Raw genomic sequence first — 14,122 nt, 5'->3', positions numbered from 1 at the left:
GTTTCATTCATTGCTGAATGAATAAACAGCATGAAATTCACACTCGACTCTGAGTATATTTCACATACTTATTCCATACTTTGGGCCAAATGACACCAGGCACTGAATTCTGTGCCGTTCCCCTTAAGGCTTAAAAAGAGGCAGCTGTTGAGGCTGCAGTCTGAAGCAGAAGACCTGAAGGAGGTGATAAGAATTGCCTGTACCAGCGGTCAGGGAACCTTTGCTGTTGAGTGTTTTAATACCTCATCATCCTCATTATTTTGTCAGTACAGATACTTTTTTGGAGCAGGGCAGTATCTCCTGCCTTCCCAAGAGTCAACGGATCTCTCACTCTATAACCCCAAGTGCCCTTGAGCATAATCATTTTGCCTCCTGGAAATGTGAACTCGGATATCATACCTGCTTCAGGTTTAAGCAAGCATCTCCATCTCTAGCCACGGACAGCTCCCAGACGCACAACGCAGAGCTGCTTCCAGAGGTGATGAGTGTCGTCGGTGTGGGGCACACAGCACAGAGGCAAACCCCCCAATCTGCTGTGATTTCAAATGTGGTCACCTTCTACATACAAAGAGAGAGAAAATAAACATCCATGCAAGCAGGAACAAAGTAAAAGATTGACAAGCAAGCAGCCCAAGAAATTCAGAAAGCAGGCCTGCATCAGCACCAACCCATTTAATATTATTTCCCGCTATTAGAATGATATTATGAATGTAAATAGTAGGACCAGTGCCAGATTTACATATCAGCTAAACAAGCTATAGCTTTGGGCCCCACTCTCTTGCCCCCCCTCCCAAATATAGTAAAGGGACCCCTGACCATTAGGTCCAGTCGTGGCTGACTCTGGGGTTGCGGCGCTCATCTCGCTTTATTGGCCAAGGGAGCCGGCATAAAGCTTCCGGGTCATGTGGCCAGCATGACTAAGCCGCTTCTGGCGAACCAGAGCAGCGCATGGAAACCCTGTTTACCTTCCCACCAGAGTGGTACCTATTTATCTACTTGAACTTTGATGTGCTTTCAAACTGCTAGGTTGGCAGGAGCAGGGACCGAGCAATGGGAGCTCACCCCATCCCAGGGATTCGAACCGCCGACCTTCTGATCGGCAAGCCCTAGGCTCTGTGGTTTAACCCACAGTGCCACCCGTGTCCCCCTCTCAAATATACTTCTTCTTAATTGTATTTCAGTTCAACAATTACTTTGATAAAATCCATATTTTGTTATGTGCAAATGGCTTTGATACCTATTAGGTCCATAAATTAGGTCCATTTAGTCAACACAAAAAAAACAGAGACAATTTGTTGTAGACAAAGGACAGTGGGACATATAAAGGGCCCCATTACCTTCAGCTTAGGGCCTCATCAAACCTAAATCCAGCCCTGAGTAGGATGTCCATCTACACTATCAAAACCATTCCTTAACCCTTCCTTAATGTTAAAAACCATGTGTTTAGAGCCGCCCTCTTTTAATTCTGAAACCAGAATATTTTTTGTGTGGAGTATAGATTAACTAATGGGATAATTTTGCTCTATACAAGTTCAAAATGCTTAATTCTTTTTTTTAAGACACCCTTCAACACTTCAGGAAATGACAGTATTGTTTAAAACAAATGGTTGAATTGTTATTGTTATTTTTGAAAATCCGTTTCTGTGAGCTGAGGCCTACCACTTGCCCCATACAAATCCTGCACGTTCTTTTGCTTCAGTGATCTCTACAGGTTTGCTTACTCCCTGTTGGAGCCAGGATCACAAGGCGATCTCTAATGACAGGCGACTGAGGCAGCCTAGACCCTTAAATAATATCGTATTTTAATTATATTGAACTTCCAAATGTTCCAAGTTCTTTACACACGGCATTTTATGATCCTTAAAACAACCCCATGACAACCTCTCCCCCGTATTGCTGAGGCTGAGAGGCAAATAATAGTCTGCATTATTATTATTATTATTATTATTTTGTGACTGACAAGAAAATGCTGCTGAGGAATGCTCTGGTTCAGGGTTCCAACCAGTCAGTCATGCCCTTTCCCAGATACTCCATTGCATTTTCTCTCTCCCTCTCTACCACTCATGTTTGGTGGCTACCAAACATACCTAGACCTCATTACACCTTAGTGTCTCTCCAACGTTTTGTTTGTTTTGTACTTCTGCAAAACTTGGGGCTCCCCGCAGCCTGTTGGCGCCTGCCTCTTGGGTTTGGGCCCTGCTATTTTGTCTACCTAAGGAGCAGCACTCAGAGAACGTTGACAATTAGTATACAAAATTTGCTTTTATATGTGTCTGTAGGCTGCCTTTCCACAAAAAGGCCTTCAAAGTGACTTCAGAGAGAGAGAGAGAGAGAAAGAGAGAACCCAACACAACTAGAATATTTGTAAAACATCAATTGAAGCTAAAAATACACCAAGCAGCAGAACACTACAAAAATAAATACTAAAGAGTAAAGGTAAAGGGACCCCTGACCATTAGGTCCAGTCGTGGCTGACTCTGGCGTTGCAGCGCTCATCTCGCTTTATTGGCCGAGGGAGCCGGCGTACAGCTTCCGGGTCACATGGCCAGCATGACTAAGCCGCGTGGCGAACCAGAGCAGCGCACGGAAACACCGTTTACCTTCCCGCCGGAGTGGTACCTATTTATCTACTTGCACTTTGATGTGCTTTCGAACTGCTAGGTTGGCAGGAGCAGGGACCGAGCAATGGGAGCTCACCCCGTTGCAGGGATTCGAACCGCCAACCTTCTGATCAGCAAGTCCTAGGCTCTGTGGTTTAACCCACAGTGCCACCCGCATCCCTAAATACTAAAGAGGCAGAATAGCAAAAGATAAATCAGTCAAGGCCAATGGGAGGCTAGATTAGAACATCTCAGGTGGCTGAAGAAATGTCCCTGGTAGGGGAGCTTACTTAACTTTTTGTGGGGTCAAGGGGGGTGCCACAAACTGGGTGCCACTACTGGAAAGCCCCTAGTTCTGTGTGGAGAGGCGAACTGTGCCCTTGTGGACTCCCTCTGATATTGGTAGGTTCTGCTGGCTAATTATGACGGTGGCTACATAACCTAGTAGTTACGATCTACCTGCCAGTTTGCCCCATCGTGGCACCAGGTAAGGGGCACGGTGCGTATTTAAAAGAGAGGGTGACTCCTGAACCCAACCAGCAAGCAATGGTTTCTGCCAGGGAGCTGGGGACCGCCTGAGGATTCTGAGCTCTAATGCCAACCCAGTTTACACAATATTCATTCCATGGGAATACCAGTAAATTTAATAGCATGGAATACAGATTCTAAAAATGCAATAGCAGCCCTGGTGTGATGTCAAGAAATGAGATAAGACTGTCAACTGAATACAATATTACGAAGGCATAGTTTTTGTCGTTCAGTCCCGTTATTGATGTCAGATGATCTGGAAGCCAATTCTACCAACTTATTTGATACACATTGCCAGCCCATCTCTCACTGCTTGCAACTATTGGCCACATGACCACTCAAACAGCCCAAGGACATAATTTTGAATGTTTCTTGCAGCCATACCCAGAAACACGTTGCTGATTACCTTGTCTGACCCGGAAGCAGCTAGGCAGCAGGTGAAGTCATCGAAACCCCAGCAAAACACTTTATTCCACTGTGGGGGAATCAAAATTTTGTTTTTCCCCACGGCCAAAGTTCCCTTTTCAGTACATACAATGTGGCCCACAGGTCCTTGAGGTGCCTCTGTATAGGGAAGGGGAAGAAGAAAAGGAAGTAACTCTTTTGACGCATCTGCCTTTAAAAGGAAAGAGGGAAATCCAACTGGCTCGTTCCCAAAGGTCAAGAAGGGAATGGAAGACAAGGGAAGAGGGGAGATATTGGTTCTTCAAAGCAGAATGAAGTGGTGAACTATAAATGCTCTTCTCCTGTTGGTACATTTGCCTGACTTATTCCTTTGGCTGATGATTATAGGAGCTGCTCCCTGCATCATTTCGTTCTCTGGCTGATGGATGGAGCCAGTCAGGGCTTCCCTTTGCCATTATGCCATTCCTGGGAGACAAACAGTGGAGCCTCTCAGTCGCTTTTGGTCCCTTGACCACTGGGCGGGTCCAGAGTTTTTAACTTTTAGGTCTGCTCGTAGGGAACCTGATTCCATCGAACAAATGTTCATTGAGTCTCAGCAATGGCCATCATCAGGTGCTCTTCCACCCCACCCCGCTCTAAAGTCCCCAAACAATCTGTACCTTTGACAGAAACCGACGAAGGCTTCAGATTACGCAGGTTGTTGAGTGTTGGAGGCAACTGACTAGCTGTTTGAGAGAAGAGTATGCTATCTCTGCTCATTGAATGCTTCCCCAAGGTATTCCTGGCTGGGTGTGGTTTGCTGAAAAGCTGTGAAGAAGAAAAAGTAGCAAAAAATGACTTCCACATTTATATTATATTATATTATATTATATTATATTATATTATATTATATTATATTATATTATATTATATTATATTATATTATATTATTATATTATATTATATTATATTTACATACCCCGCCCATCTGGCTGGGTTTCCCCAGCCTCTTTGGGAGGCTCCCAACAGAATATTAAAAACACGATAAAACATCAAACATTAAAAACTTCCCTAAGATGTCTTCTGAAAGTCAGGTAGTTGTTTATTTCCTTGACATCTGATGGGAGGGCATTCTACAGGGCGGGCACCACTACCAAGAAGGGCCTCTGCCTGGTTCCCTCTGACCTCACTTCTCACAGGGAGGGAACTGCCAGAAGGCCCTCAGAGTTGAACGATGGGGGTAGAGACGCTCCTTCAGGGCTGAGGCCATTTAGGGCTCTAAAGGTCAGCACCAATACTTTGAATTGTGCTCAGAAACATACTGGGAGCCAATGCAGGTCTTTCAGGACCGGTGTTATATGGTCTCGGCAGCCGCTCCCAGTCCCTAGTCTAGCTGCCACATTCTGGATTAGTTGTAGTTTCCAGGTCACCTTCAAAGGTAGCCACACGTAGAGCGCATTGCAGTAGTCCAAGCAGGAAATAACCAGAGCATGCACCACTCTGGTGAGACAGTCTGCGGGCAGGTAGGGTCTCAGCTGGCGTACCAGATGAAGCTGGTAGACAGCTGCCCTGGACATAGAATTGACCTGTGCCTCCATGGACAGCTGTCAGTCCAGAATGACTCCCAGGCTGCACACTTGGTCCTTCAGGGGCATAGTTACCCCAATCAGGACCAGGAGTCCTCCACATCTGCCTGCCCCCTGTCCCCCCAAAAACAGTATTTCTGTCTTGTCAGGATTCAACCTCAATCTGTTAGCCACCATCCATCCTCCAACTGCCCCCAGACACATTGCGCAAATGTCCCTATCTAAGTCAGCATATCCACACTCTGTACAAATCACTGTCCTCTTTGGGTCTTATTTTCCAGGTGTGTGATGCATTTTCTTCCTTTTGGCAATGTATAAGTAGCCATTTTTTTGGGGGGGGGGCTGTTCCCAAGTCTCAGGGCTGCTGAGAAAACAATGACGCTCTTCAACAGAGTTTTCCCCACTGTGGAAGGCGATATACAAAGCAAAGCCCTTCCGGATGACAAGGATGTGCAAACATGCGTCAGTACGCTCCGACTTTCGTTGGCACTTCTTCTGGTATTTTTGATTCTGTTGCAATTTTGCACAAGCCTTCCTTCTATTGCTTTCTCCTGTGCTATTCTATCAGGTGCTATTAACTCATGAAAGGCGGGATAAATGTGCCACGGGGAAGGAAGGAAGGAAAACATCCCGACTCTCGCCACTCATATCAGGATTGCTTTTCATAGCTGAGTGCTTAGTCACAAAATGGGCCAGACCCCAAGACTGGATGCACGAAGCAAACACGTTTTCAAAACGATCAACAGAGGGCAGCTGAAGTCAAGGCAGCCCTATAACAGAAAGGCTCAGTTTGACATATTCCTCCTTTCCTGTTTCTAATTGTGTACCACCCTATACCCACACGCCTCAGGGCGGTTCACAGCATAAAACAATAATATAAAAACACAAAATACATCATAAAAACAAAAACAATAATTCCCTCCTCCCCAACGTGTTTTTAAAGGGCGCCGGATGTCGATCAGTCAAAGGCTTAGTTAAAAATGGACTGTTATTATGCTTCTCATCCTAAGAGTGTTTCCTTGGAAGCAGATTTCGCTGGTTTTCCATGGTGCGCAGTGGGATTTATTTCCGAATTAAGTGCGCTTTAGGATCTCATACCCTCTGCAGAACTGAATACCCTCTTGGTGCTAATTAATGTGCAGTGGCAGCAACCATGCCGATCGTTTCAACACGGATGCTTCCATCCCTTTTCGTGATACTAATTTGCACCATGCCTTTAAACGGGAGGTACAGCCCTCTATCACAAAACCCCAGGACGGCCAGTCTCTGCCCGCAGAAGCTCTGTAGAGAACGCTATCAGCAACTCCTTGCAGAGTCATCACACTTTGAAAAAGGCTGGGGGAAAAGGAGGGGGAAGGAAATGGGGTGACTTTGTATTCCGTTGATAGCCTTTGCCGAGTGCTGTGATTTGTTTTCCATACAGATGAACCATTTAGATCAGCTTCAAACAGGACACAGGAATGATGCATCCAAGTTATCTGGAACCACGAGAGATTCTAAGTGGGACAAGGGAGACCAGCTGCAGGCTGCTCAGAAATCAGAGCTCAGGGAGCTGCAAATGCTTGCGTCTGTGTGCATTTCTGTTCCCCGTGTTGCTTTGCGCCAGCTGGTTGGGAATAAATGGATTGCAGTGGGGCTGCCCCCAAGGAGGGAAATATGTCAACTGTGATTGGAGAAACTGGGGACCAGCATCTCAGTACAGGGTCCTTAAGAATAGCAGTGGAAGGTCGAGAGTCAACAAGAGATGCACACACACACACACACACACACACACACACACACGACACCTTCATTCTGTGATGCAAGGCACCTCACATGGCCAATCGTGCTGTGCGGTCTCTTTCTCTTAAAAAGTGTTATGTACTGACTTGAATAGGATCCAAAATGCAGCAGTCTGATTGGTCCTAGAACAATAGGATCCAAAATGCCGCAGTCTGATTGGTCCTAGAACAATGGGATTCAGAATGCAGCAGTCTGATTGGTCCTAGAACAATGCAGCAGTATGATTGGTCTGCAGGAGCCACCCAATCCAGCTCCAGATGGAAGTGAATCCACAACCTGATTGGCCTACAGGAGAATTCCGGAATTAGCCAATCATGTGCAGCCCATTGTGTAAATAATGTATATAAAGCAGACATTCTGGGGGAACTTCCATTCCTCCTCACCACTATGAGCTGAATAAAGAACATGAAATCCACTCTCGACTCCGAGTCTATTTCAAAAAGCCTCAAGCATACAGCATCTATGCAAAAGCTCTCAGCCAAGGTAGATATTCAATTCACTGTCTACCTGCTGAAGATGAAAGAAACAAATCAGGACTTTACTGGTAGGTTGCCCTACCAAGTTAGATCATCAGTGGCTGCTGATATATTGCAAAATCCTATAATTCTGCGTCCCACTCAGGGTTCAAATTGGAGAAGGCTTTCGACTCTTGGTGACTCACTTTCCCCCCACATCTGCACTGTACCTGCTTCGGGATCTGTCCGAAGTTGCTGACAAACCCCAGGACGGTGTTTTTGATGAGTGGGTCGCTGATGCTGTCCGGGTGCACCTGATCCCCATAGAAATAGGGGTGGAAGACGTTCACAGCTTTCGCTGCAGCTGGGCCACGTTGCTTGTAGCCAAAGATCAGGTCTATCCAGTGGTGGATATGGTTGCTGACGTAATCGCTCTCTAGTGCCTGAAATCCAATACTCACTGAGTTACCTGGTTACTGAGAACACCATCCTATATTTTGCCTTTGTGGGTAGGGTCCTTGTTACTGGAATGCCCACACAGTAGTGTGGACTCTACCACTAATCCCTGAGTTAACCCTCAAGATGTACAAATTGCTTTGGTCTTCAATGGAAAACATGGAAGGGAAAGATACCATCTCTTGGGTCAAATGTAAAAGGGTAAAAGAGTACAGTGGTACCTCGGGTTAAGTACTTAATTCATTCCGGAGGTCCGTTCTTAACCTGAAACTGTTCTTAACCTGAAGCACCACTTGGGGCCTCCTGCTGCTGCTGCGCCGCCGGAACAGGATTTCTGTTCTCATCCTGAAGCAAAGTTCTTAACCTGAGGTAATATTTCTGGGTTAGCGGAGTCTGTAACCTGAAGTGTATGTAACCCGAGGTACCAATGTAGCTATAAACACATCAAAGTTTGGCTGAAATCTCTTGAGAATAAATGAAGCAAATATAAATCTGACCACCAAAGTTAGGGCTGAGGGAGTGCTGAGTGACTGTGAACAGTAGCCAGCAGACAAAGAAAAAAGGTAGCGTTAATATATATATTTTCATGGATCCTCCCCATCACTACTCCTGGGCCAGAAAGCAAATTTAGCGGGCACCCAATTCGACATAAATACATGGTGCTATTTTTGGGTGCCATCAGCACCCAAAAGTTCCAAACGGCATGCCTTGTCATACTGACCTGTCTGTGCAAGCTGATAAACTTATGAGGGTTTCCTTCTGCCCAGGGTGGCAACAGCACATCACCCAGTGAGGTCCCATCTTGCAAGCTTCCTGTAAGCGACCAAAAAAACATTATTTGGTAATAATAATAATATTGTTTTATTTATACCCCACCCTTCCCAGCCAAGACCAGGCTCAGGGCAGCTAACAACCAATAATAAAAACAAGTTGATTAAAATACAATTTAAAAGATTAAGATACAACATTAAAACATTAGGGTGCAATCTCTTCGTAGGAGGAGAAAGGAAAAAGAAGGAGGGGGAGGGAATCAAACTGATTCTAGGCCAAAGGCCAGGCGGAACAACTGTCTTACAGGCCCTGCGGAAAGAAATCAGATCCCGCAGGGCCCTGGTCTCATGAGGCAGAGCGTTCCACCAGGCCGGAGCCAATGTTGAGAAGGCCCTGGCTCTGGTTGAAGCTAATCTAACTTCCTTAGGGCCCGGGACCACTAGGGTGTTGCTATTTATGGACCTTGAGGCTCTCCGTGGGGCATACCAGGAGAGGCGGTCCTGTAGGTACAAGGGTCCGAGGCCGTGAAGGGATTTAAAGGTCAAAAGCAGCACCTTAAATCTGACCCTGTACTCCACCGGGAGCCAGTGCAGCTGGAAAAGCACTGGGTGAATATGCTCCCATGGCAGAGACCCCGTGAGGAGCCTCGCTGCAGTATTCTGCACCCGCTGGAGTTTCTGGGACAGCTTCAAGGGCAGCCCGGCGTAGAGCGAATTACAGTAGTCAAGCCTGGAGGTGACCATCGCATGGATCACCTATTTACACCTTCAGTCTGCATGGAGACCTTACAGCATGGTCATTTTAAGAGGGGCTTATCTCCCATAGCAGTGCAGCCACGGAGTCCAAGCCATCTCTCCAGCCAGCCTTCAGCCATCCTGCCCAAGATGGATCCCAGTCTTTCTTCTTCTACCCAGAACTTCCTGCTAAAAACTCTCTTTTCTTGTCACCTCACACCCATTTACCCTGGCAGCCTTCCAAACCCACAGTCTCTGTTGACACTGCAGGACAAGGGAGGGAGGACAGTTCTTCCTTATTGCCAGCGGCTCTCAATAGCCCCAAATTGTTCCTTAATGGCCCTGACTTGGCCAGGTCGTTTTGCATTGGCTAGCTCTGGAACTCCTCTACAGCTTGTATTTCCCTCTTCACATCCCAAATAATCGAAATGCTACCATTTATTAATTTCCAGGGGATAGAGGGGTCCCCCCCACAAAGAAAATCTATAACATTATTATGTGCATAAGAAAGAGGAGGGAATCAGTAAGATAGATAGAAATGATATACATAAATAACAATAGCAAAAAGATATAACGCTGAAATGTCAGTGCCACACAATTCATACATCTGGGGAACATAAATAGTTTAGAAATAATTGAGAATGCATTATATAAACAAGAAACAGACAGCGTAACAGCAGGAATGCAACAAGTGTGTAAATCAAATAATACACTGTTCAGTCTCACTGAAGAAACCATTCCAAAATGATAAATGATCTCAAAGAGAGATTCTTTGCTGCTCATCCAAAGGTGCCACAGCACATTTCATAGATCCTTATTCATGAACAGAAATTGATCTAGTTCAGCTTGGGCAAGACACTACATTAACCATATTGTGTTGCGTGCCTCCTTCCTTATTTTGTTTTAGTAATGAGAACTGTGCCAGCAACTGGGTGGGAGGTGACAAGAAAAGAGAGTTTTTAGCAGGGTGTTCTGGGTAGAAGAACAAAGACCGGGATCCATCTTGGGCAGGCTGGCTGAAGGCTGGCTTGAGGTGGGAGCAGGGCAGGGTGGGAATATTTCTTTTGATGCTGGGATTATATGCCAATGAATATTACCTCCTAAGACTTCTGACTGCATGGAGTCTGGGCTCCTCCCTGCAGCTTTGCACCTCTGATTAAAAAATGCACATCTGAGCACAGATTTCTGGTTGCCTAGATGTCAAAAGGTGCAGGAAAATATGAATTCCAATGGGTATACTGACAGGGCCATAACATTTTTGGGGCGCATTGTTCTCATTGCACATTGGGGTGCAAACAACTGCAGTGCGGAGCTCCTTGGGCGAGTCAGGACCCAGAATGCGCAAGGTTCAAAAATGGACAGGGAGCCTTCATGAATGCAAGCCCCCTGCTGGAGACGTTTGTCCAGTGGCGTAGCATCTGTTGCCAATGCCCGGGGCAGGTAGGTGTGCACTCACACCCGGGGGTATGCTGACAGGTTGCCCACCCCCCCACTGGAGGAAAGTGCCACCTGCCCACCTATACGGGGGGAGCCTGGCCAGCCAAAATGCCCCTTTGTAGGCAGATCCCCCCCCCCCTCAGTATGGTGACACCTGTGGAGGTGAACGCCATCCCAGGCTGTACTGGGGGGCCCTGGTTTGCTCCTCCTAAAAATTGTACTTCTAGGGCCACAGCACCCCGGCACACACACCCAAATTCTACGTCCCTGCGTCCATCTTTCAGTGTGTAGTGGGCAGTGAGACCAGCCATGAGCACATGACAGAGGGGGCAAAGCTAGCTAGTTTTTTAAAACACTAATTTGTTTACATGGCACTATACCATGGGTAGGGTGGCGCTATGGGTTAAACCACAGAGCCTAGGACTTGCCGATCAGAAGGTCGGCAGTTCGAATCCCTGTTACAGGGTGAGCTCCCATTGCTCGGTCCCTGCTCCTGCCAACCTAGAAGTTTGAAAGCACGTCAAAGTGCAAGTAGATAAATAGGGAGCACTCCGGCGAGAAGGTAAACGGTGTTTCCATGTCCTGCTCTGGCTCACCAGAAGCGGCTTAGTCATGCTGGCCACATGACCCGGAAGCTGTACGCCGGCTCCCTCAGCCAATTAAGCAAGATGAGTGCCGCAACCCCAGAGTCAGTAATGACTGGACCTAATGGTCAGGGGTCCCTTTACCTTTACACCATGGGTAGGCAAACTAAGGCCCAGGGGCCGGATCCGGCTCTATTGCCTTCTAAACCGGCCCGCAGACGGTCCTGGAATCAGCATGTTTTTACATGAGTAGAAAGTGCCCTTTTATTTAAAATGCATCTCTGGGTTATTTGTGGGGCATAGGAATTCATTCACTTTTTTCCCAAAAAAATAAAGTCCGGCCCCCCACAAGGTCTGAGGGATAGTGGACCGGCCCCCTGCTGAAAAAGTTTGCTGGCCCCTGCACTATACTATCACCACGTTCCTTCTGCGATTCATGACACGCTTGTCAGGAAAAAATCCTGCAACTAGATGTGGGGTGTGAGGAAATGTTGCCAAGAGAGTAAGTGGTCTGGGTTGCAAGCAGCCATGAAAATACATCGGGAATATGAAAGGCCTTTTCTAACTTTTTGACTTCCTCAAAGTTACTTTTGCTCCCAAATTATTTGCAGGTGAAAATTGAGCAGCGCATAAATACTTACCGAGTGCAAACTGGTTGCAGTTTGTTAAGAATTCGGGGAGGTAAAAAAACTCAGGGATGAGCTCCCTCACGTCCGTCATGTTATCTCTTGAGGCTGAGTCCCAGGTGCTCTTCATGCTGTGGAACATTCTCTCGGCAACATCAAAACCGCCTCCCTTGGTTGGTGGGATGAAAGAGAGAGGGACAGGGAAAGTTGCAAGGCTGAATTAGTTTCCTGCCCTCTTTCAAAATGTGTTTTGCCTATATGGGTTGATGATCACTGATTGAGAAAATCTCGTTTCTTTGGACAGCGAAAGATGGTGCCACCAGCTGGTGCCACCCACAAACCTGATGACTGGCACACTACTCAAATTACAGACCCTCCAAGTGTCCCTATTTTCCAGGGACAGCCCTGGATTTACAGAAGCTGCCCCAGTTTCTGGTTTGATCCTGGAATGTCCCGCTTTTAATCCCTACTTTCATCAGAGGAATGTTAGAGGGTATGGAACAGGATGTCCCTATTTACATGGAGAAATGTTGGAGGGTATGAAATCATAGGGGGCCCTTAGCCTACCTGGGCCAGGCCCTTCTCAGTGATGGCTCCGACCTGGTGGAATGCTCTGTCCCATGAGACTGGGGCCGGTCAGGATTTAACCCCCTCCCGTCAGGCCTGTAAGACAGAGCTATTCCGCCTGGCCTTTAATTTGAATTCAGCCTGATCTTCTATTTCCCTTCTCTTCCCTCCCCCTCCCCTTTTATGAAGATAACCCGCTCTGAGACCCCACAGCTAATCCTCGCTGGCCCAAATAAGACTAATTCAGCCAGCTAGCCCTGATGATTATCTAATGCTTATTAGATTGATTTCCCCTAAATTGATTTCTGAACTTTGAATTTTATTGTTATTCATGTTTTTATACTGTATTTTATGCTGCTTTTACAATTAAGTGTTTTAAATTTTTTGATAGCTGCCCTGAGCCCGGTTTTTGAACCGGGAAGGGCGGGGTATAAATAAAAAATTATTTATTTATTTATTATTATTATTAGTGAAATGGAAAAGTCCTCCTGACTTTGCACCAGCTGTAACCTCTGAAGTCATTTTAAAACAGTGGGAAGGGAGACGTCACAAAAGGTAAGAGGGGAGACATCACAAAAGGTAAAGGTAAAGGGACCCCTGACCATTAGGTCCAGTCGTGACCGACTCTGGGGTTGCAGCGCTCATCTCGCTTTATTGGCCGAGGGAGCCGGCATACAGTTTCCAGGTCATGTGGCCAGCATGACTAAGCTGCTTCTGGCAAACCAGAGCAGCACACGCAAACGCCGTTTACCTTCCCCGCCAGAGTGGCGCCTATTTCTCTACTTGGACTTTGACGTGCTTTCGAACTTCTAGGTTGGCAGGAGCTGGGACAGACCAACGGGAGCTCACCCCGTTGCGGGGATTCGAACCGCCGACCTTCTGATCGGCAAGCCCTAGGCTCTGTGGTTTAACCCACAGCGCCACCCCTGTAATTCAAGCACTGGGCTCGGCTGGGCTGCCCAGGTCAGATTTTGTACTTAATCGCAGGGAGTGATGTCTGCTGTGTGTCCTCTCAGTGCGAAATACAAGAAGCCTTACTTTCAAGGTCACTGCGAAGTTAATCATTAACAGACATCAACCCTCAGAGTCAAATTTCAGTGGAAAACTGAAGCATGTTAGTAGACAGTCAGACCATATTTAGAAGCCAGAAGCTAACAAGTTTCTCCTTCAAGTCTCTTTTCGAAGCGTGTATCTCATCTGCATACACACGGCTGTGCCTAGACTGACACTTCTTCATCTGTTTTTACAGCTTTTATGAAAGGTGATGGTAATCTCCAGAGAAACAATGTGATTCGTAATAAAAAGGTTACCTGTATTAAATAAAAATAATATCTACATAGGAAATGTTGTTAGTGCCGCAAATCCGGTTAAAGATATTACCATCTAGAAAAATGTAATTTTTTTGCAGCTGTCTAATGCATTTTGGAGGAAGTAATATCTTTTTAAACATAAGCCTGTATTATTTATAAAGAAAGCAATAACTGATTTGCAGTATTTCTTATATTAATAAATGTATTTGCATATATTTATATCAGAATTAGTCAGCTCTCCTCCTCTCGGAATGCGGAAAGGAAGAACGGGAGAAAGCCCCAAACAACTTTATGAGCTGTTA

General features: G+C 46.3%; 1 protein-coding gene and 1 long non-coding RNA gene across 2 annotated transcripts in view; one reads left to right on the top strand and one right to left on the bottom strand.

Annotated features, from left to right (window-relative positions):
- WDFY4 (WDFY family member 4) overlaps positions 1–14,122 on the bottom strand; it is a 185,690-nt gene that overhangs the window by 16,008 nt on the left and 155,560 nt on the right. The window contains exons 52-57 of the mRNA XM_083440157.1: positions 11,959–12,112; positions 8,513–8,604; positions 7,566–7,778; positions 4,193–4,340; positions 3,535–3,692; positions 400–558 (exon numbers count right to left, since the gene is read on the bottom strand). Coding sequence (XP_083296283.1) covers positions 400–558; positions 3,535–3,692; positions 4,193–4,340; positions 7,566–7,778; positions 8,513–8,604; positions 11,959–12,112 — 924 coding nt within the window. The remainder of the gene's footprint in view (positions 1–399; positions 559–3,534; positions 3,693–4,192; positions 4,341–7,565; positions 7,779–8,512; positions 8,605–11,958; positions 12,113–14,122) is intronic.
- The window catches only part of LOC310677600, a 90,486-nt gene that overhangs the window by 54,095 nt on the left and 22,269 nt on the right, over positions 1–14,122 (top strand). The window lies entirely within an intron of this gene.

The sequence above is a fragment of the Podarcis tiliguerta genome, assembly GCF_965153285.1.
Source record: "Podarcis tiliguerta genome assembly, chromosome: 5".
NCBI classification, from domain to species: domain Eukaryota; kingdom Metazoa; phylum Chordata; class Lepidosauria; order Squamata; family Lacertidae; genus Podarcis; species Podarcis tiliguerta.
This window is presented reverse-complemented; position numbering and strand designations above follow the sequence as displayed.